The sequence below is a fragment of the Mchenga conophoros genome, linkage group LG17 (genome assembly GCF_057382185.1).
Source record: "Mchenga conophoros isolate Kocher_MC1m ecotype Shallow Benthic linkage group LG17, M_conophoros_male_GT1.1, whole genome shotgun sequence".
Lineage (NCBI taxonomy): Eukaryota > Metazoa > Chordata > Actinopteri > Cichliformes > Cichlidae > Mchenga > Mchenga conophoros.
Genome location: NC_140542.1, coordinates 34,109,149 through 34,133,774, shown reverse-complemented (window position 1 = coordinate 34,133,774; position 24,626 = coordinate 34,109,149). Strand labels below are relative to the sequence as shown.

General features: G+C 40.7%; 1 protein-coding gene across 4 annotated transcripts in view; it reads right to left on the bottom strand.

The window, feature by feature from the left end:
• Positions 1–24,626, bottom strand: part of dock4b (dedicator of cytokinesis 4b) — a 138,162-nt gene that overhangs the window by 74,569 nt on the left and 38,967 nt on the right. For all 4 annotated transcript variants that reach the window (XM_085250946.1, XM_085250949.1, XM_085250947.1 and 1 more), the window contains exons 4-12: positions 22,703–22,758; positions 22,494–22,590; positions 21,768–21,916; positions 18,916–19,000; positions 11,600–11,751; positions 3,922–4,003; positions 3,681–3,741; positions 3,437–3,569; positions 1,325–1,413 (exon numbers count right to left, since the gene is read on the bottom strand). In XM_085250946.1, the coding sequence (XP_085107072.1) occupies positions 1,325–1,413; positions 3,437–3,569; positions 3,681–3,741; positions 3,922–4,003; positions 11,600–11,751; positions 18,916–19,000; positions 21,768–21,916; positions 22,494–22,590; positions 22,703–22,758 (904 nt within the window). The remainder of the gene's footprint in view (positions 1–1,324; positions 1,414–3,436; positions 3,570–3,680; positions 3,742–3,921; positions 4,004–11,599; positions 11,752–18,915; positions 19,001–21,767; positions 21,917–22,493; positions 22,591–22,702; positions 22,759–24,626) is intronic.

Here is a 24,626-nt window from a genome sequence, read left to right as displayed (position 1 = left end):
CGAATAATTGCCCCTGATTACAGAAAAAAGCAAAAGGTAAAGATGAAAATGTCACATTTATCCAGCAGGCATCAAGAAGCTTGTGCCGCATCTGCAGTGATAACTGCCAAAAGGTTGTGGAAGTTGAACAGCAACAATACAGAACATTATCAGTGCGCATAATCTGTTATTAAATCTGATCTCTGTGCGTGGCTGGGAGTCATCTATGATAATATGACCAGTCAGGAGAAGCAGGAGTAGTGAGTAGAAAATAAAAGCTGTTATAGAGATCAATATGAGATTAGAAAACCAAAGTAAGTAGCTAAAAGAATGAAATGCTTGCTCAATATTCATATTTTTGTACTAAGAGAAATTAAACAGTACTCATTTTAGAGGGACAACTTTTGTTGTTGGTGTTAAAAAATAAAAAAAATTAAATAAAAACACGGCTCGGATCATGCAGAAGGTGTTAAGTGATTTCGTGTCACAGCATCCTCTTCTCGCCTGTACGGGATTATTCTCACCTCGAGCAATTATTGGTTCTCTGAGGGCAGGTGGAATGGGGTGCTGACTCAGCAGATCGGATCTCGTTTCCATATTTCCATATATAACGTATAAGCAGGCGTTAGGAGATGGAAACACGCATAGTGTTTATTTTCACTGAGAAAGTAGCGGCCTCCTGGAGCTTCTCGGCTACATAACGGAAACTTCTGATGAGCAGTCCGTGACTGCCAAGAGCTGTTTGTACACACTGATGCAAGCAGCTGCAAATTAGCCAGCTCTGTTTAATTTGTGCTTATGCCCTCTTGCTTCACAGTTTGCACCCCTTTTCACGCTCCCCTCACTGTAATCAATCAACAAGTTTCTTCTTCAAGCAAAATGTAACTAGCACCTTAATGACTGCATCAGTATTAATCTAGAGTCCACCAAAGTATTGATCGCATTGCAGAGCGATCATGTTTTTGAAAGACTCAACATTCTCATTTTCCACCAACTTGTTGCTATGGGAGACCACTGATTCTGCTGATCAGCATGATGAAATTTGAGCTATTAATACAAACTAGCTGAATACATAGATTCCCTGCAGACACAGAAATGTAAGGACTAATCCACTCCCACAGAAAAGAACTTAACTCCCACATGATAGCTACTGAGAATGACCGGAAACTGAGTAATACATGGCAAGATGTGCAACTGCGCTGCTCATTTTGTCATCGGAACATGATGAACTTCACATGCAGTGCTGAACCCCTCCCACCCCTGTTGTCTGATGGCTTAAACCACCTACATGATTGTGTAGGTGTGAGAAATTAAAAGCAATGAGTTAAGCAAATGGGGTTCTCACCAGTGTTGGATCCAGACAAGTTGTACCTAGAATTGGCCTTTTTGATGATGTTCTCATGGATCTGGGACCATTCGCTCTCAGTGTTACACCTGGGACACACACAAAAAGAAAATTACTGCAGATTTGCACAAATGCTCCAGAAAGAGTCCGGTAAATATCCTTGAAAGTGAGTCAGGATTGATGGTGCTTAGGCCGAGCAAAACCAAAACTGCTGAATCCTACACTTCATATAACAAGAAGCATTTTTTGCATTAATTCTTCATTTGTGAAAAAGGCACACCTCTCTTTGAAACTCCATGAACCCACTCTGTAGAAAAAGCTTGCTGTTGGAAATTGATAGCATCATCACTGCTCTTCCCATCCAAGCCACAATGTTTGAAGTAACATGTGCTTTTACCCTTGAAAAGCAGCTGAGTTTCTGTTACGCTGACCAACCACTTTCTTGAAATTCACTGTATATGTGACATGTGACCAAAAGCTGCTTTTTGTTGAGTGTATTTAACGCTTAACGGTGGCATGACAGAAAAAAAAAAATCAGCTTTTCAATGACGTCTTTTCTGGACTCAACTCACAAAACAATTGGGTCACAACTTTCATGCTAGTCCAACTAAAACCTGTTGTTGCCTCAGGTGTGAAGAAAGTGGCTGCATGTTCTTGTGAGCAAAGTACATTTGGCCAGTTACTCTGATGCTGCTATAATTTAGGTCAAACTACTATGTCAACAGATGCCTTTTCATCCCTGAGAGAATCACATAGACTTGACTGCAGTCATCTAAAGTGTAAAAGGAAAGGTGCATAATTTTGTTGGTCCAGATTAATGTTCGTGTACTCAGACTACTACTTACCTAAAAGATTACTTGAATACGTTTCCCTTTTGCATTTATGTCCCATATTACATAATATTTTTAAAAAATATATTTTCTTAAATCCAAAATTATATGAATACTCTCAAGCACAGTCATAGTTAAATAAAATAAGACATATATGCAATCTAAACTCAGACATAAAAAATGAATCTTTACTCTGTCTTCTTGGAAGGCTTTATGGGTTTTTGTTCTCACGTGTTTTAAGTGTGCACTTTCAATCTGAAAGTTGAACCTTGAAATAAATCCGGTCTAGTACGCCCCATGCCCCTCCTTTAGTCTCACCCTTGTTCACCTGTATGTAAAAAATGTCAGCTGCCGTCAGCCTTCATTAACCCCTATCATGTAAACATGCTATCAAACTAAGTTAACAGTTCATCTGAATATTTTAATACAACTTCTGGGGGCTTCAGCCTTGTTGATAAGGTGCTTTGATAAAGGACTCCCACTCGCTTTTTCCCAGTAAAGCTTTTAATGCCTTACATTAGCTTAATAAATTACCCTTAAACACCACAGCTGGAGCTTCAGTGTTGCTGATTTTTAAAAGGCTGAATGGCAACTTTGAGACTTCCATGTTGTTCATCTGCTATAGATTGATTTTCAGCCCTGCCACTCTTTATTTTGTCCTGCACTTGTCCAGTTTCCATAAATTTTTTGAGGACACTGTGCATATCATGCAAAACCTTCAACTAATAGCTCTTAGGTAATCAACTTTTTGGAGCAAAAATACCTTTTTATGCTTTTCAAATTGTGTCATCTTTAGAATTTTTTGATTTAATTAAAGAAATGGGAGGAATTTTGTGTTCCTTTTTTTACTTTTTAAAGTAACAGTGAATAACAATCTAATTTAAAATTGGTTCTTTGCTAAATTTGTCTTCTATGCGTGGACAATACACTGATTCATCACTTGAATCAAGTGTTTGTTTGTTTTGGGGGGTTTTTTATGCCTGAATGATTCACAGGTAAGTATTATGTAGATTAACATACAAAAAAAACTTGGTGGTGTCTGTGCAATGCATCCATTTAGTCTATACATGTGGCTTGCTAACCAGTCTTGTGAGCAGTAAGTGAGAAATTAGCACTCCATCCTCACCTGCATATGTGATCACTTCTGCTTTCCAAAAACAAAAAAGTTTTGGAAAGAAAATGAATAAGGAAACGACACATCATGCTGAACAAAACTTTAGCACTGGTTCAGTGTTTAGAAGAAAGAAGAATTCCTAAATAATAGTTCTTTACAGTCACTTACGTATAAACCTTTAGCAGGTGGTCATCCTTAGAGTCAGCAGTAAGTAGATCGGCAATGCTGACAACAGCACAGCCAAACGGCCGCCTGTACTGTACGTTGCACTGGTTCTTCTTCTCTCCTGCTCCCATCCTCCCTGCACAGACACACAAAGGTATCCACGGTAAGAACAGTATGAAAATGAAAGAGATTTTTAAGAACGTGAGTAGTACTCAGGAGAATAAAGAAGAAATATCACTACTCCTACCTATTCTTATGATGTGCACAACGATGTAGACATCTTTTCGTAGATCACTGCTTCCCAAATCCTGACAAACGATGCAGGAAAACATATTTAAGCGTCCGATCCAATTACTGTGAACAAGCTGAAGAGCACTGACACTGCTTTTATTTTTCAGCATAACAGTGCATGAGTTAAGTTAGCTTTAAATAGCCTTAAATTGCTCCCAGTAAATCTTTTTTAACAAAATTCCGTGTTAACTACTCACCACAAATAGCGTGCATTGTCTTTCTGTCTTCTCTGGTGACTTGGGCAGCCCGCTCTTATTCAACCTTACAAAGAACCTTTCACTGTACAAGTAAGTGGACAGACAGAGACAGGGAACACACACAGAGATAAATGTGGTCAGGAGTGATGGCTGAGTGTCACAGTAAACAACAGTATCCAAGTTTTTGCTAACAGAAACAGAATAAAGATTAGACACTATGTCAAAAAATGTCAAGTGCAGAACAGTGGGCACTGGAGAAATCACTTCAAAGTTCAAACTTCACACTGAAGCTGCGTGAAACAGAATATGAGGCGGGAAAAGGGAAAAGAAAAACAGGCAGAAAGGGTTCAGAGGCAGAGGGATAGAGGTTTAGGAGAAAGATGCTGAAGAAAATCCCCAAAACAGAACATTCACATGTGGCTGAATGAAAGTGCTTTGCTGCATATTATGGATTATCTCTGACACATTTAAAGACAGTTACTAGGCTTTCATCAAAAAATCATAACTCAATCATAACTGCCAGACTAGATGGCATAAAACTTCTGGCTGTCACAGGGCTGTGCTGAGGACCAAGAGAGAAAAAGAAAACTTGTGAAAAACACTGTATATAGAATTTATACTATTTCAGGTTATAAAGCTCCTGCAATGCCCTTATCTCTTATGTGCATTTGTGGTGAGGAGCTCAGTCTTTTTTACAGGGCTCAGAGTAGAGACCTATTGAAAGGAGCCAGTTGATGTGGTTGGGATGCCTGAGCAGAATGCCTCCTATGTGCCTTATAGGTGAGGAGTCCAGGTCATGGCCCAGGATATGTTGGCGAGACAACACCTCTAAGTGTGCTTGGGAGAGGGCAGCTCTGCTAGTCTGCTCCCATAACCTGATAGATAGATGGATGATGTTAAAATCTGGCATATAGCCAAGAACTAAGAGGTAAAAAAAAAAAGTGAAATTTGAAGGTCACTACGACCTTTCACGGAATTCTCATCACTGCCAAGTCTTGGGAACACCCACAGGGAATTCCGTTACATCTGGCCACAAACTCAAACTCAAACTCAAGAACGAACTTTTTCGCGGTCAAATGTTTCTTGGCGACCTTACGTCTGTCTATGGACATTTATACGCCATTGATGATTAAATCAAACTTTCCCAACATCTAATCATTTCAACTTTTAATCAGAGCGAACCCTTGGGCCAAAGCTGAAGAAATCCCCTCAAGGAATTCGTGAGATATCTCTCACAGTGGAACACGAACTCTGCATAACCAAAAAATTGCCTCATAATCTGGAATGAACCGTCTCCGAGTCTTGCCTCAAATGCCCCTCACGCCCATTTCTGTTCAGGCGGGAAATTAAGTGAATGTCACGCAAAAAGACAGAAAGGACAGACACTGATCGCCTTTTCATTCTCTTTGTACTTTGTCCTTTATATATCGTATACACTGTGTAAAAGAGGCAGCGGAGGCATCCTACTGGGCCCCTCTCATCCTGGCAGGCGAGCTGAGGGCTAATCCAGTTAGGTGACTTTCACAGTCCTCCGATAAGCAGAGAGAAAACCTTGTAATGCACCCACGCCTGACAATGAGCCAAGTCATTGGCACGGCTAGCAGAGCACGCTACAGTAGGCTCATTCAAACGAGAGCAGAACACGCCACAAAAGATCACATATAGCTTGACCGCAGTGCATACAAATACGATCGATTGGGATGTTTTGTAACTGTCAGAGGTATTAAAAGCTCCTGCTACAAGCTCAAAATTGTTTGGGCTCTGCAGTGATGTAAATAAGAGGCAGCTTCTCTTACTGTAATTCTGTGTTTTGTATATGTAGGGCAGTGGGTGCTCTTGTTTGAGTTAATTAGGCTTCTGATTATTAATTATACAAATGCTTATGATTTTTTATAAATGTATTCCTTCAGTAAAGTTTTCCTTTTCTCAGCCATACTGGAAGGAACCAGTTGAGGCCCAATTTGATTTGAATGCAGTTGTTCCTCATTAGCTGCCCTCTGTAACTTTCCAGGCCATTTATCCGGCCATATGGAGACAGATTCCTATGCATTAGACATGAGACTTTGCGCCCGCTTTTCCTAATTAGTGCTCTATTGTTGAAACCCCAAATGCCAATTAACAGCCACTCCTGCAAACACAGACTCAAACAAGGTCTCCCTTCTTTTCAACACCCTTCCCTCGCCACCAGCTCACAGCCTCGCAGCTGCAGCGTGTTGATCGCCCGAGCCAAGGGGACCAACATCCCCCAGTGGGACCTTATCTCCCTCTATCACCACTCACATTAACATAACGTAAATGGCCGATTTCCCTCCCTTCTGGGCTCTTGCTGTTCCCCCTCCTAATATCGATGATGGCATTAGGAGCTGTGCGCTCTTCCAATGAGCGGACGGCTGGAAGGGGAGGGGGGTGTTCCAACTGAGGTGTTAACTGCTAAATAAATGAACTGTCACCACCTTGTAAGTTGGTACTAAATAAATAAATACATCAAAATATACGTTTTAAAAGCCCGACAACAAAGGAGAAGAGGAAAGCTTAGACCTTAAGTAATCTAAACACTGAATAGCAAGTGGCGCTGAGAAATCATGAAAGGGCACATTGAAAACACTCAAGAGTAAATAATATTATTGCGATTTTTAGCATTTTGCGACGTGCCGGAATGACATAAATTGTGATTTATTGCGGATTATACTTTGTCAGTATAGGTTTTATCCAAAAGGATAAACCTATCTCACTTGATCATACCAGCACTGTCCCTAAAACCTGCCATAAATGTTGCCATAAGACAGAGTCAGTCTGATATCAGTCTGCGATTAAATGAGGTCAACTTGGCAGTTGCATGCAGTCTGTTTCAGGCAATTAATTGTTGCAGCAAATAACTGTGAGAAATCTAAAAATCACATATCTGTTGCTTTTACATTACATTTGCACTCAACAACATCCTGTTCTATAGGAATATAACCAGAGTACAACCGGCCAGCTGAGTCAAGTCCCCTCATGCTCATCCACAAAGAATCATTCAGACTGATGGCAACATGTTGGCGATCTGTCATTTCTAAATTAGAGAGGAATCTCTCTGAGAGTGATTGCAATCAGTCCAGGTCCAGATGACTGCTTACAGAAAGGCTGCCTCCGATCAGCTGACCTTTGCAACTGCTTTGTAATCAAAGTGGTTGTAAGTGTGCAACATCCTCAAGCTCTGGGCAACCATTTAATCACCACAAGTTACAATTGGCCCTATTTTTACTGTGACTGAGCCACCAGCTTGCTCTGAATTAGGGGGTAGCTTTGTCAAGCTAAGTATGTCCAGTGTCGGATGTTTTCAGCTGAGCTGATTTAATAAAAGTTTGTTCTGCTAACATTGTCTCAGGCCGGGAACAACATCGGAGATCTCTGTCCAGAAGAGCGCAGTCCTAGGAACAGCTAAGATACTGCGCAGGACCCTCAAGCTCCCAGGCCTCTGGTAGAGGACCCGAGCTTGAAGGATTAACCATATATATATATTTGGACAGTCTCGGTCGTTGTGTCCTTGGGCAAGACACTTCACCCGTTGCCTACTGGTGGTGGTCAGAGGGCCCGGTGGCGCCAGTGTTCGGCAGCCTCGCCTCTGTCAGTGCGCCCCAGGGTGGCTGTGGCTACAATGTAGCTTGCCATCACCAGTGTGTGAATGTGTGTGTGAATGGGTGGATGACTGGATGTGTAAAGCGCTTTGGGGTCCTTAGGGACTAGAAAAGCACTATATAAATACAGGCCATTTACCATTTATATAAGTAAAATTCAACTTCTGAGGAGCGAAATATGAGCGTATAAGACGGTTTGTGATGTGCGATCTTGGTGTCGAACAGCATCAGAACCCACAGCATGGGCCGTGAGCGCAGTACAGTACAACGCAGTGTGTGCGTGTGCGTGTGCGTGTGTGTCCTTCTGGAAAGCCTGACAAGGAGTCTGTACTGAACACAAAGAAGCTGCCATGGTGCACAGGGGATGATGGTGTTGGCGTGGTATTGAGACAACGGGTCAGACCCCCCCATCTGGTCTGCACACACACACACACACACACACACACACACACACACAAACCACCAGCACAGAGGGAAGCAGCAAAATGGCTCTCTGCCAGCCAGATTGTGTAAATGAGTGCGTCTCTGTTTATGCATGTGACCAGACAGTGAGAGACACGTTGGCGAGCTGCCACTGCGAGATTTTCCTAAAAGACAACTGATGCAAGCGAAAGCACTTGCAGACGTAGAAAATTAGAAGCATAAAGGCACTGTGGTCGAAGCCTCTGACTGCCTTTATCCCTCAAAATTGCAAGAAAACCCAAATTGTTGATTTAGGCAACAACATAAGTGGTTATGAGAAAAATATAGCTTTGTCTGTGTCCTCTCTTGCTGGGTTGAGTTTGGATAAATTCACATTTCATTTGTGATGCATCATGAATTCCGAAGCTGCTGTTAAGTATATAATTTCAGCATTACTGAAGTGGACTTTACTCTACTCCAGAAAATGGATTTTTAATCCACTTCAAATATATATTTAAGCTTAGCGAGTGTAATTACTCATGCTCAGCTAAGGCACTCAATCTTTCAAAGAAGCAAGAAGATTGAAAGAAAAGAGGAAAAAAATGATGACATAAAAAGAGTGACAGTTTAAAAGAAAGAACAAAAGGGCTTCAAGTGGAACATGATACGATGGCGCTGAAGACTAATTACCCACTTCACGACAAAAAAGTACCCACTTTCACTCTGAAAAAAACCTTAATTATTACTAAGCCATATATTTTACAGGGACACTAAAATTTTAAGAAATACAAGCGGTAGTAAAGTAAAATTAATTTAAAGCTATATTTTACTTAGATACAGATTTTAAGCTGGACCCTTCCTGAACCAACCCTCACATTTATCCAGGCCCAGGACCAGCACTAGGAATACGCTACCTTGTGAAACCCTGAGGGGGAATCGAACCAGGGATCTTTCACATGTAAGCTTAACATGTTAACCAGTACCAAAGCTTATATTTTGCAATAGTGAATTTTGATGTCCAGCAACCTGGAAAGAGGAGAACAAGAATGTGTTCTTCTATATTCATTTGAGGAACATTTCTTGGTAGTAATGGTCCTTATGCTTTCAGTGAGTAACATGTCTGGACTGCAGGCAGCCCACTTTAGCACACATAGACATTTACCTCCTGTTGTAATACACAAGTGCAGAACGTGTCTTAGCATTATCTTACTGAAATAAGCAAAGGTTCACCCGTGAAAAACATGCCAACTGGAGCATATACACTGCTCCAAAACATGTACGTGTTTTTCAGCATTAATGTGTCCTTCACAGATGCACGCGTTACTTTATTAAATCCCCCCTCATCTCGCTAAAGTTGTTGACTTTAAAAGTGTGTGCTGATAACAAACCACATGATATTACAGCTGTTTAGCCCACTGGTCAGACCACAGCACAGGTTTTCACTTTTCCTTTGAGACAAGCCCACAGAAGGTGGTCAGTTTCATGGGTCTTGTTTATTTATTTTTTTATTTTGACTCGCTTTTGTGGATGCAGTGACAAACTGTGTTCACTGACAATGGTCTGTATTTGTATAGCGCTTTACTTGGTCCTAAGGACCCCAAAGCGCTTTACACTATACACAATCAACCACCCATTCACACACTGGTGATGGCAAGCTACATTGTAGCCACAGCCACCCTGGGGTGCACTGACAGAGGCGAGGCTGCCGGACACTGGCGCCACCGGGACCTCTGACCACCACCAGGAGACAACGGGTGAAGTGTCTTGCACGAGGACACAACGACCAAGACTGTCGGAGTCGGGGCTCGAACCGGCCCAAGACAAATGCCCAACTCTTGAGCCACGATCACCCCAATGGCTCTTCCCGATCTGATACTGGGTTTTGGCCTTGTCCCTTGCACACCGATTTCTCTGGATACTCTCTGGATACTGAACTGATGCAAGCTTGGTTTGCCCTTACCCAGTTATTATGAATCAAAGTTTCAGCCAGTATTTTTTTTTTTAAGAATTTAATTTGTCGTTTTGTTGCTCCTGTCCACAACTTAGAAACTAGTTGAAAATGTGTATTCTCTATACAAACACAATAACATCTTTCAGTTCAAAATTTCAATGGTTTACTCAGCATCCCAGCCTGTGACAGACTGATGACCTGTCCAGGGTGTACCACGCGCTGTAACTCTATGACAGTTATAGCCCTATTTTTCTCTCAGATTAATAACATCATTGCAACCAAACAAAATGGCAAACTTGTAAAAAAGAAAAGATAGCGCCTTCCTTCTTTTGTGCTATAATTCTTCAGGAACGGTGGAAACCGCAGCTATTTTCATGTAAAGTTTAAAGAAACTTGCCAGCAATATGGATGAATCATAAATTGGATTACAATAGAAACTGAAGTAGGGCTACTGGATAATAATAGAGAGTAATAATTTAAAAAAAAAAAAAAAAGAGTCCCATCAACACCATTCTAATTCCTCTGATGTGACCCTGCGGGGCGGAGAGTATTCTCACACAAGCACGACTTATCAAAAGAAGTTTCGGTGCTGCTGTGCTCATTTTTCAACCCACTCACTTTTCTTTTGCCTGACAAATTCACTCGTTTGTGACATGAAACAAAATTTCTTCACTTTGAACTTTGAAACCAGGGAGTTTCAACACAGTCTTCCTGTCAGGAGAACAGTGAGGTATCTGCTGGTGTGTAAGCATGTATGCAAGTAACACATGCAACCTCCCAGGGCACCAGGACCAGCTTTCACATGGACATTTTTTTCCTAAAAATAAATAAAGAAATAAAATAACATGGCCTTGTCCAATTTTGTGTGTTCAAGTGCACTTTAATAACCTGCTTCATTTAATAAATCTTCATGAATATAATTAAGAGCAGTCCAAGGGGAGCCATTTGGCACAGGGCGTTCACAATCAACAGAGCAGCTCATTTGCATTTCGCTCTCCCACAGGATTTAATGCCATAAACCATACAACCTTAAGAACAAGCAAGGAACTGTTTTCCTGCGGCCTACAATCCAAGAAAACAACATACAAGCTGATAAATCAAGCTGCTTGGTCTAAAAACACACTGTAAAGACCAAAAATAAATAAATCATAACATGTCACAGTGATGGAAACCATCACTTCATCACATCACTCAGAAAGTTTTGGTTTGAGTTCAAATGTACAAGTATCCAATTTCCACCGATACAATGGCGTTAAATGAAACTGGCATTCTAGTTCTCAACATGCTAAAACAACAAAAAAGAGGAAGAAAAAATGCTAAATAAATAAATTAAATAAAAATTAAATAATGTCTCTTTGTAGACTTGTGGTTAGGCGACCTGGTAAAAATGACACGGTCTATATTCACCAAACATAAGCACGCAACAACCTAAATTTAGCTAATGAGCTAACAGTTTGGCTAATGGCAAGACATACATCCTGTAATGCTGGGCCTCTTGTCATGGTAAGAATGACACTTTTCCCTTTACACTTAGTTCAGCCATTAAAGATAATGCAACCATCTCTAAACTTCATTTTTCCAAAACTGGGCAACTTGTACAAAAACAATCTAGCTACACAAACAGCACTACAGGCTAGATGGAAAAATATTTGATTTTTGAAAAGGCCCAATTAGAATCATAAAGGCGTATTGCCTGTAAAGTCTCTACCTGAGTGGCCGGTTCTCCCGTCCATCGTAAATGTGAAAGAAGACTTCCAGCTCCTCCCCCAGATTAGCGCTCATTAGACTCTTTACGTGGACAAACAGATGATGGGTGCTAGCAGGGGTGGATGTCTCCTTCTTACGATGTCGGTGTTCCATCTGCAGGCGAGAGAAGAAAATCAGCACAAGCAAATTTCTCTATATAAAGGAAACCGTTATATATTACGTTTTAGCTGTAATTATGCAAACTGGGAAAAATTCAAATAAACAAGAAAACAACTTGAAACAAGAACAGCTGCAGTTGAAATACAGAGTTATAGAGGTGGATGCAAAGAAGGTTAAAAACTCATAACCTCTCAAATCAAAGCTGCTGTATTAGTGATGAATTCAATAACAGGTAATATTCCCCTGAGGCTTCTCACTGTAGGCAGAAGGACTGATTTGAATTTGCATATATTTGAAGAGCAGAAAGATATAGATGTTGATATACATCAGGCTAATATGGGATGTAATACTGCAGGCTGGCAGCTCAGAGGCTAAAATGTGGGAGTTGAAGCTGCACTGTCTGGCTCTTTCTTTGTTGCTGCCTTTATGCCAATACATCAACTCAGCACCTTGCCGAGCATTTAAAGTGATGTGCAAAACTCTTGAGCCACCCCTCATTACGTTACATTTTTCTTTTAAAGAACCACGCTCATTTCTTGTGATGTATCTGGTACTTTAGTTGATTCATCTACTGTTCGCCGAAGCTTCATCAGGAATGACCTCTTGGCTTCTCAGTGGAAGGCTGGCTGTCAAGAAGCCATTCTTAAAGAAGGCAATATGTATGGAAAAGGTCAGGAGGGAGCCTCTACAGGCATCTGTAAAACACGGTAGAAGCTATGTCAAGGTTTGGGGCTGATTTTCAGCCAGTGCTGTTAGGTTTTTGTCAAAATTGATGGAATTATGATTGCAAAAAAGTACTCTCAGATTTAGTTCCACCATGCTGTATCATCTGGAAGGCGTTTGAACTTTGTAATGTCCTCTCCAGGTAAGAAACCTTGAGAACTATACCTGAAGACTACTTTAATTACAAAAGCAGACTGAGAATTCGGTCTGTGTATACAAAATACGGACTTTCAAGCTTGTTAAAGTCTATAAATTTGGATTTTCCCTTATATGTTGTATGTGGGGCAGGGATAGCTCAGTAGGTAGAGTGGTGGCCCCATGATCGGAAGGTCGGGGGTTCGACTCCACTGAACGGCTACCCTGAGGTACCCCTGAGCAAGGTACCGTCCCTACACACTGCTCCCCGGGCGCTGCACTGGTGGCTGCCCACTGCTTCACTGGGTGAATGGGTTAAATGCAGAGGAACTATTTCCCTATGGGGACTAACACGCACACTTTACACACTTTACACTTTCTATGCATGTCTGCCTGTTTCAGTAAATGGCAACAACATGGGCAAGACATCCGCACAACACTTTATCTTTAAGGAGGCCAAATCGGGGGTTTTTTGACAGAAAGAAGCAGAAAGCAACATCTTAAACATTGCGATTCACACAAACGTTTAAAAAAAAAAAAAAAAAGTCAAATAGTTCAGCACAATTACAGAGCTCAGTGCTTTAGTGGTGGATGATATTACTTGCCATATTACATCAATCTGTACCAAAAAGATCAATAAGGCCTCATACAGGATGGTATGGTGTGTGTACACACATTAGAGCTCTGTTTATAAAAGGTTCATCATAATCTGCTGTCAACAGCCAAAAATACACACGCGCACAACACACACATACACACAAATATACACAAAGCACCAGATGGCCAATAGAGCCACTGCCAAATTTGGCCTCGCATCCACTTCTGTTGTAAAACATAAGAAAATCGGAAGGAAGGGAGCAAGAGATGGGGATCAGGACAGAGGAAAGGGAAACGGATAAAGACAATGCAAGAACTGAGTGTAGTAAAGCTTCACCACAAAACAACACACACACAGTATATTAATAGTGGATATAATATGTTTTACAGGATTATAATGATGGTTTGGTTGTCAAATTTAAATAGTGTTGCATTGTACAGCATAGGTGACTTTGTTGAAATGCACTTGTTGGCGCAACATTTCAAGCTCAAGGAATTATGAAGCTGCGTACCAGGCAACAAATAATCTTACTAAAACAAACTAAAACACACTTGTCATGTCTTAATTCAAGGTATTAACGGATACTGTCGCATTCACAGTTAGTTACCCTATGTGCAAATGTAGTCAGAAGTTCCATTTAAGGCTTCAGTCACCCACCCACCCACACGAATAATCATGCTCTCTCTGGCCGAGAGACAGGTCAGTGACCTCCTGGCAACTCTGGTTGCTAGGGTAAAACGTGTGTTGCTCGCAGTTGCTACAGTGGGTGAGGTTGGTCACAAAGAGGATGCTGTACCAAAAACCTCCTCATGATTGCTTCAGTTGCTAGCAGATTGCTAAAGTAGCCTTTAGTTTGCATGGAAGACACTGACCCGCCAAAACACCCTCCTCAGCTATTAGCAAAGCGGCTATGAAACTGAAAAAGTTCAAAAGCTAACAAGCCAAAGTTAAAAAGAGAATGTGTCACTCCAGCCACCACGTGTCAAGATTCACTCAAGTTTCGCTACCACTTTGCATTACAGGTCACAAGACCTGTAATGTTTTTCCCTGCAGCCAGACAGATTAGCTCAACTTTACAAAAACCTGTCTGCAGAGATGATGATTTGCATACTAAAGTGAAAAATTGTGAGATTAAGAAACAAGTTCTCTAAATGTGCTGAAAAACCATGCTACAAATCCTTTTACCTTTGCAGTTTCTGTCAAAACTATAAAAACACTTTTGTTTTTGTGCGAGATCCCCGAAAAGAAACAGAGAAACAGAATTATCTAACAGCAAGACAAACTACTCCCAGCAGGGCTGAACTCCTGGTTCTGACGTAAAATTACTAGGTCTGAGGAAGGCCTAATTTATACTGTGGGATTTTATTACGAGGTTATTTTCAGTGTGTCATTTCAGCCAGCAGCCCGGCGGGAACAGTGTGTGGTTTTGTGACAGCTTCAGCATGACTAGACACAAAGCATAGACATGACAGGCTGGCAGCCTGACTGGCAACACACAATGGTGTGGTCAACAAGGAGAGGCTGAGAGGTAGCTGAACAGAGAACGAGAACATGACCGTGTGTGTGCCAGCCAAACTGTCCTACAGACTGTCAAACGACAAGGAAATTCTAGAGGAGACAGGTCAAACTGAGGCCACAAATTTGTAGCTGTTCTTTCTGTCCCTTTCTACATTAATGTTTAAGCCTCCTTTCATCCCTCTTTTAAACTCAAGAATTAAAGTCGTGCAGGAAGTTAAAGATCTGTATGAAGGCTTGTCTCTCTTTAGTGATAAGCTGAACCATAAGAAGAAATATTACAACCACATGTCCAGGGCAAAGAGCTGAGCTATGATCTATTACTACAGAGGGAGCTTCCACTGTTAATGAAGTCATCACTGGGGGATCTAAACTCGGGTCTTCTCTGCTTACGCTCTGAGCTCAGTCCCAGAGGAAAACAATGGAAAGCCTAAAGCTGATTAGTCTTTGCTCTACACATGACTCGCATGAGCTAATTAGACATAAAGGGTTTTTTTCCTCACTTTAAAGCTACAACCAAATATAATGCTTCAACAAGTGTCTGTTTAAAGGATTTAAGTCCAATAAAAATCTGGTCCTCCATCTCCACAAATATTTAGTTTTGATGCATTTTTGTCGTATTGTTTTACAAAGTAGGGGTTTTTCTTTCCCCTAATCTGACAAAAAGAGAAAATTGTTGATTCACTATGCTGTTCTTCACTAATTCTTCAGGGAAGCATATGTTTTCAGGCTGCTATATACGCTTTTCCAGACAGTCACTAATACAGGGTTTCTCCTGGCACACACTAAAGTAGCTGTGAATGTACCCCAGAGGAAAATCATCAGGAAATGATTTAGTCATCCTTGGGGAAGGATATAACGCTTTTGAAGACTTTTTCAAATGGCCAGCAATAAGAAGAAAATGTATGTATTTCTGTTATGTGCAGTAACGCAGACTGAAGTATCAAATAATACTTATAGGCACAGCTACCCAACCGCAAAGGCCCATTCTGAGCCAGGAAACTACTACCTGAGGTACTGCTGTCTGTGAATAATCACTATTACCATATGTAGATGTTGTACCTTCTTTGTTCAAGGGAAAAATGGGAAAAAAGAATATTATATTTGGGGTTTTTTCCTTGTAGATGTATTATTTTATTATCAGAAAATACAGATCTGGGTTTTTTCTCATAAATCCACAAGCTTGGAATTTTTGCTAGGAATACCACCACCTTCTATGACCCTGTAATTATTTTTCCTTTGTTTCTTTTAAATAGACTTAAATTGGCATGCATATACCATGTTTACATTTACAGTGTTGTTTCTCATTATATAGAATGAGAAGGGTTTATGAGATAGCATTAAGGCATTTACAGGCATACATAAAATCTCTTTTTAATCCACTGTCGTTGCTTGTTTTCGTTCTCACTCAGCAGATATCACACAATTCCTTGAAACAATGCAGCAGTTAAGCCACATTTTCCTACAGTAATACTGCACTGGCACTTCAGCACACACACACAGGCAAACACGCACACAAGTACACACAGAGACACCGCATAATCCCCATGTCAATTTAATTAAGCCACGCCGCAGAAGCACCGACAGAAACAAAGACGCGGTTCTCACAAACAAAGATCTCACGGGGAAATATTGATGTAATTTGGGCTCATTGAGATATTGCATCTTGGTGTGAGGGTTCCTTGCGTATTTTCGTAAGTGGATGGCGGCGGTGAATGCCTGGCCCTTTATCTCGACCCAGTATGGAGAAATGGTAGTCGCTTGTTTATTTTATACACCGTTTAATAGAGGTGGAGAAAGCTTTCTTTGTGCTTTTCCTGCTTTTGTTTTGACAACAACAAAAAAAAAAATAACAGATGGATTAAGAGCTTCAATTACCCTTGCGAAGAAAGAGCCGACACAGAGTGTGTGTGCGTGTGTGTGTGATACAATTCCCCCCACACCATACGAGGGCAGAGAAGTGGTTGCCATGGTAGCAGCGATTGGGGCTTGGAGAAAGTGGGAAGGAGAGGCAGGGAGCAAACAGTAGGGAAAGGAAGGAGAGAAATACAGAAGCAGATGGATGAGGGGGAAAAGAAAAAAAAAAATCGGTCCATCAAATGTACCTCATGCGAGGATGAGAGTGGTATCAGTAACTCGCTGAGCTTACTCTAAATTTGTTTTGCCAAATGCTGGTTCTAAGGGTCAAGCATGGACTTCCAATCCCAAAGCTTTAGCCCACACCGAGACGTGTTCAAGGTTCTCAGAGAAAGCGCATCTGTTAACAGCTCAGTAAAATGCAGAGAAACATGTGGAAAAAAGCTCAAAAAAGGTTATTAAATACTATGAGCAAAATCCTTCAGCATCCTTTACAGCAGTCCTATAACCGTTAGGGATCAGTGCCATAGATTTTTATATAAGCTGCTCTTCAATTTCAAACTGGACCATGGCCCTGTTGTGCCTTTCCTTCTTCTCTCTCACACACATACACTTTCCCAGCGGTGTATGCTCATATTAACTGTGCTAAAGTCAAAGAAATGTTGCTCTACTTCCAAACATTTATAACCTGCAGCATAGACATGGTGGAGAGATCCAGCTCTGTGACTCCAATTAGCATCAATCTGCCTTTGTTGGGACACCTCTCAGTCAAAGCAGACATGAACCTAACTCCAGTACTCAGATCGAGTTATTAAGAGTGTTTTAAAAAAAAAAAAAAAAACTTTAGTAGAGCTGTTACAAAGGAAGAACTTACCCAGGGAGATAATTACTATTTTCTGTACCAGACTAAAAACATGTTTTTCAGTGTTGTAACATCACCCATTTTAACTCTCTAGTCGATGCTGACTGACTCGCTTATGGTGCAAACCTTGAGTGGCCACTGGGGGAATTGCAGACTTGTCACTTAAGCGTTTACTTAATTATTCAGCTCCGGATGTTGCCACTTAGTACCAGCTTGAGACTCCATAATCAGCTCCAGCAGTTGCATCATAGTCGGATGGTAATGCAGCCAACCCTGATGAGACTCTCCCTGTGCTACCTTTGGTATTTCATAGCAGTAAGAGTTTTCTACTTTTATCAATTTCTAGCACATTTCCATCATGTATTTTGTACAGGTACAAATACGGGTTCACACAGACTGAAACACTAGTCCACTGTTAGGTCCCACAGTAAGATGGTACTTTTAACAGATCATCCTGCATCTTCATCATTTTCTGATTATTTCTGTCCCAAAAACCCAGACTCTGGCATCTACATGTACAAATGGATCTAAGAAACTGGCATGTCCAATAAGGAGTGGTAGATTATGCTTCTCAGCCTGGTGTTTTCAGAAACTGCACATAAGTGAAGTGAGAAGCAGTACCCACGAGCACCAATTTTTGTTTGAGGAAGCTAGGCGAGCCAATCAGAACCCCATCATCCTTTTTTTTGAAGCGGGGGCTTAAAGAGACGGATGCGAAAGCAGCTACTTTTACACAATGAACTGAAAAGTTCCACAGAAAATTGAGGTGTCAATTTTGTAAAGTCAAAAAAATATGAAACTGGAAGTGAGTATAGCAGGTCCATAATGTCTGCTGTGCCAAGGTAGCAAGGTATTATGCGGGCAGCTAGTTCATACACGGCCTCTTCTATCTATCTGACAACATCTGTCAGCTTAGAGAAAGAAGCTGACAGATGTTGTCAGTGATAGACAGTTCCTTAAATCCACTTAGAGGTTGCAAGATCAAACCAAGTACAATATACTCAGAGGTCAGACATGTTTTGGTTGTTTGCCATCTGTTGTATAAAGTTACCCTCGGCATCAAATGACAGTTCCTATTAGAAAGTGGATAGATTGTGTACAATACAACAGTAACCCTAAATAGATCTGTATCATTGTCTACATCCTGTATCCAGCCTAAGCAACTGGCTCTAAATTGTAAATACACTGGACATTAAAAAGGCATATAACACAGGAACTCTAAGGCCACCAATCCAAACTCCTGCCATCGATGTCACTGTCATTCAGTGTCACTGTCCACTCTGCAGGGCAACAACCTCCCAGCAGAGCATTGCTTTCTTTACTTTGTGTGTCTTGTGAGCTGTGTTGAATATAGAGATTTTATTGTACTCTTTCCAAGATGAATCTAGAAGAGACCAGCTCCTTTACGCATCTGCACTCTGGATGGGATCTTAATCTGAGAACAGGGAAGAACTGTGTGGACGCTTACCAGTCTGTAAAGCTCTGTGACACTGATTTCATCGGGGTCCACCATACTAAACTCTCGCCTCGGGACCAGGTCCAAGCCAAGCTGTCTGAAACACAAAGTCACAGAGAGTATTAATACACTGAAGCTGCAAAATACATACAGATAACACAGTACATGGATTGCAATTGAGCGTTAATTAAGATGCTACTTTATAGCTGCACTGAGCATCAACAACAAAGCGAACAGACCCACAAACACTCAAAGCACAGCTGTCACATCACCCGTCAGTCGCCTAAATACATTTGACAGCTCCTCTGTGGAGCAGATGAAAGAAAAAATCCTCTCCCTTTAGCCCCCTGCTATGCCTACTGTCCTCTTTATCCTCTTTCCTGTCCTCCATCATTTAACCTTGCCTGTTCCTCTACATTCTTGTTGTTCCATAAACACTAACTCTTACATGCTCCCATCCTCCTGGTCGGTGGTATTAGTGGACCAAAACAGCACACTTGAGTGTGTCTCCTTTTCGGCAAGAAGAGAGACAGGCCAGGTCAACCATACAGCAGCGAGGGATGCTCATCGCTGGGGAGGGATGTGAAGCATGTGCGTGTGTTTGAAGAAGGCCCACAGCAGGGAAATGAAGGAGAGCGAAGGGTAAAGGACAGACAGAAAGAGAGAGGGACACGAGTTGTGAGGATTTCTTTTTTTGTCCCTCTCTCTCTCTCTATTGCACCCCCACAGCACAGAGAGGATGGAAAGAAGAAAGCAAAGTGAAAGGAAGGATGGAGAGAGTGCTGTCTGTGTGGGAAAGAGATTGTACTGAGTGAAGAGTATGCCTACAGGGAGGGTAGGTGACAACAAAAGGCAGAAGAGAAAGGAAAGTTGAAAAGAAGAGTGAGAGGCTGAGGAAGAAGGAGGGACGTTAGAAAGCTGCAAGAAGCTCCAGGAAAGAAGCAGAGAAAGAAATGAGAGATGAAACTTTTATTTCCAAATGCAGTTTCCTTCAAGTTTTAGATGAGTAGCACTGCTTATAATGGAAGAGCCAGCTTGTCATGGTGGCTTCACAGATTTTACTGTGTGTCAGTAACTAAAAATACTCCTCATAATTCTCAAAGTATAGTGAGGGTTTTTTTTAGACTGATTACACAACCTTGCCTGCAGTAAAAAAACAACAACAAAAAAACAACAAAAAAAATTTCTTTAAAACTTTAAACTCTGCAGGTTCTCCCTCACAGTCCACATAAAGTTTGATTTATCTCATTCATTTATTTTGTGGAAGACTGTCATACTGCACTGCAGTTATGCAACCGAGAGCAGAGGTTGGAAAGAATTATATTCAAAGAAGTGCCAAGCTTTTCAAGTCAGCTGCTGAAAAGGATTTCTGTGCTGATGGAACATCAAGCAAACTGAACTACGAACGCACTGACTGGATTTGCCAGATCTGCCTCATTACAATATTAAGTACTAGAATATTGGCCACTGCAAGAGCAATCCTCGTTAAAGTTAAAATTCAGTGTTTTTTCTATCAGTCTGAAAACTAACAGTTTTCGGCATCACAAGAATCAGTGGCAAGCTCAAAAAGGGAGAGAAAAAAAATCATCTTCACTCTTGATAGGTGATTTACAGGAAATCTACGCTGTAACCTCTCATTTAACCTTTCTTCCTTTTGCTTTCCTGGGTCCCCACTCTTTGTTGTCATCAGTTTTGGATCTATTTTCTTTTCTTTAAATATTCAAGTATATGTCACTCAGGCTTTTCCACTTCTTCGTACATTCCCTCAGCCCATTTTGGTTGTTTCAGCCATCTCCCTTCAGGAATCGCTGACATTTGGGAATCCTTATGTTTATCATATTGAAACAGGGGTTGTTTATTGATTATTTAGAAACTGGCAAAAAAAAAAGTTGCCAGAAAGGCACAGAAGTAGCAGTACTGAACGGGCCAGTGACAACAGTTGCAGTCCTTTTTTTGCTTTTTACTACTGGATGGCATTGCATATGAAACATCAGGACACAACCACATGGTAATTAATGCCTCAATTACGCTAACATGAATTAGCTAAGTTTAAATATGGTCACATCCACTTTCAAGATAAGATAACAGCCAAAATGTCAAACTTAAGGCTTAAACTTAACTTATTATTATTTTCTACTGTGGATCTAGTCATTTTACAAATGGGAAAAGAACGCCCACTGATGCTGGATTTATATCAGTATTGAAATATATCCAGTGAGTTATTCATATCTGTATTGGATTAGGGCATCCTTACCAGAAACTATGCCCAACAACCTCATTTAGGCCAAAAACCCCACTTGCCATTTTTTTTGCTTCACATCCTTAACACAGATAAGGCTGCTGAGTTAATAAAATAAGCTCCCTGTTCCCTCTGTGGAAATTTGTACTTTGAACTATTAGAGAGGAGCTTTTTTCCTTTAATTCTGCTGATGCTTCTATTAAATGTGACCTATGCTATAAATAATGAGGTCATCGTATGTATATGTAACCCTGTAAACCAAATAAATTCACTCTTGAATGTCAGAAGCCCCATCCATTTGCTCTCCAAACCTTCTGTTTGTGAGAGGCAGCCAATCAGGAGAAAGCTGGGTTTCAGGAAGGGCTAAAGGAGCTAAACTGGATTGTTTCAGACACAGAGTGACCCAGGGAGCTTCACAAAAGCCCACTATAAGATGAATAAGGATACAATAAGGTAAGTTGGAAATGAGCATAGCAAGCCCCTTTAAATCACCTAAAATCAAAATCATCAGTGGTAGAAGCAGTTTAAATAATGAATTATTGGTTCTTGAAAAGGAACAATGCAAACATGTCTATAAGCCACATGTGGACATTGTAAACCTTCTCACTGCCCTTAGTCTACTCACTCGTTGCCCCAATCCAATCTTGCTGTGATGTGCTGCTTGACGTCCCTCAAACGGTCATGAGTGAGGTGGCCAACCAGCACCTGCCTCCTCAGGTCCAAGATTTCATTCATCACGTGCCAAAGCCGGTGGAACAAATCCCCCTCATTTTTCTGGAGGTTTGGAAAAGGGGAGAAAAGAAGAGGGGTGGAAAAGAAATGAGAAGAATAACAGTCAAAGGCAATGAATGAAAGGAAAATTCATAATCAGCTGAAGACAGAATGAGGATGACAGCAGGAAAGGCACAGATAAGGAGATCAAAATATACAGTTGTGTCAACGCTGCCACCCAAAAACATAAGTGAAAACATGAAAAGTGACGGAACGCACATTAGAGAACCAAATCGACACTGAGAAGAAGACAGCGACCCAGAGAGAGAAGACAAGAAGAGCTTAAAATGGATTTGTGCAAATTAGCTTCAGTGTCCTGCTGCTTTTTGCTGCAAATGCATGCACTTTGATCTAGACGTATTCATCAGCTCAATTTAATCAGCACCCCAGATAGTCTAATAGGCCACAAACACAATCAATCCGACTAATGAATGCATATAAAAAAAAGAAGCTTTGACTGTTTGTGGCTTTCTGAATTACCCAGGGCCAAATGAACTCAAACATTGCAGTTTCAGTTAAGCAGCAGTGACAACAAATCGATGCAAAGTGTGCACGTGTGGTTATGTGTAAGAGTTCTTACCACATAGAGCTGCTTCCACATGGCACCCCAGTCTCGCAGAGTTGATGTCATCTCTGTGATGACAGAGTCTTCATCAGGGATGACTGTCTCGAATTGCCTACAAACAAACATCAGCACATGAACGAGAATTAAATAACGTAACCTTAAATATAAAACCACAATATGAACAAACATGGAAAGAAAACCAAAGGAAAGACATGTAACATTACCCTTTGTTCTTGACGTGGGCATTCTTTAAGTGGATGTAGCTGGATGGAAAAATCCCCTTTAGTCAAGAAGATAAACAGGTTAATGAGAATGCTCCGAGAGTCATTTGCTCCCCGTTGTAATTAGCATTTAACAGCGGCGGATGTGAAAACGACGCACATAATCAATACAGGGTTAAGAGTGTTTGTGGAAAAAACAGAGGAAAATGGAGGGAACAGAAGGATAAAGGCAAGCAGCAATGACATTTAGTAGACAAGCAAAGGTTTTAAAAAGCTGTTTGTGTGTGCGCACGTGCTGTTTGACGCTAATAAACTGCAAGATGCCCCCACTGACTTGGGGAAGATCAAAGTAGTAATGCAGTAAATGCAAAACACAAACACACACTTGACTCCTCAGTTGGCTCTTATTATAATATATTATTCTGCACATGAGTTTTTAAAAGTCGTAAAAAATATCAGACTGACTGCACGCACCACTCTTCTTTTGTTGGGAAGTTGGGATGTCATCGCCCCCAGTGATATAGTTTGAGTATATCTCAAGTTGGGTTTTGACTTTTTGGGAAGTGGTGGTAATAAAAAAATGAATCATTATGACTTATGAATCTAATTTCCACAATCTGCGCACAGGTGGTTTTATGGTAGATCATTCATGCGATTGGTGGTGGCTGAAAGTTATTTAACATCTTGTCAGATTTGGATTCATTTATATTCAATTGCACTTAATAATTTAAAAAAGTAGATTAAATTAAAATAGAGAAACAAAGTTCTGGGTTATCTTGATATCATCTCTTGGCATGTATTAAAAAAAACTATATATTCCTCTTTCTCTAGGTTTGTTTCAGCCCAGTTCCTGAAAAAAAGTCTTGCCATTCAGCACTCATCCTAAAACACCTCCAGGTACTTAACCGGGCAGTTATTTTCAAGTATTACCTAAATTAACTTAATTTAACAGTTAGCAGGGCAGTAAAACATGATGTATAAAAATCAACCCCCCACCTTTTTTCTTTTCTTTTCTTTTTTTTTTTTAATGCTTACAAAGTTTGCTGACTTTGCTCATTTCAGGATTATTTGACTGTTACGTTTGTCTCTTACATTGTATCTAATCAGTGCAACGGCTAGGTTTACACAGAGAAATTTTTGGGGGATAGTTGGGACATTTATCCTACGACCATCATGTTTGTCATGATTTGTAACAGAGTTTCTCTCTCATACATTACTGTGCAAAAGTCTTGAGCCACCCCTGATTTCTTTATATATTGCAAGGAAAATGGGTAACAGGTACAGCGATTTATTGTAAAATGTCCAAATATATATGGAAATACAGCATATACGCAAAAATCAAAAAGCTTATTGTTTCAAAATATTTAAAATCAATATTTGGTATGGCCACCTTTAGTCTTCAACACGGCCTAAACTCTCTTAGTCAAGCTTTCTTTTCATTTCTTTACGTAGTCTTCAGGAATAGTTCTCCAAGCTTCCTGATGGACATTGGTGGGATGTTGTTGGATGTTGGCTTCATTTTGTATAATTTTCTGTCAACATGATCCCACACTCTGGGATCTCCAGGAGTCCAATCCATGACTAATGATGTTCCATTGTGTGTTTTTACTGCATTACTACATGCATTTACTGTATACTGCATTCCACTGAGATTGTTTCTGATGAGGCTTCAGCAAAGAGTAGCTGGATCAATTGAAAGGTCAGACGCATCTCTCAGATCCTGTGTCACATCTTTGCTGGAATTCTTCCTCGTTCTTAGAGACGTGACTTTCAGTTCTGTTCATCTGCTGTAGCCTTTTTTAGGCCTTGTCACTTCTTCTTTTTTCCTCAAATTCTTTAAGAACACCTGACCATGTCAAGAAATGCCAAGTATGCAGCTAACAGTTCCATAGTAATCACTTGGGCTTTTTCTTCAACTAAAGAAACA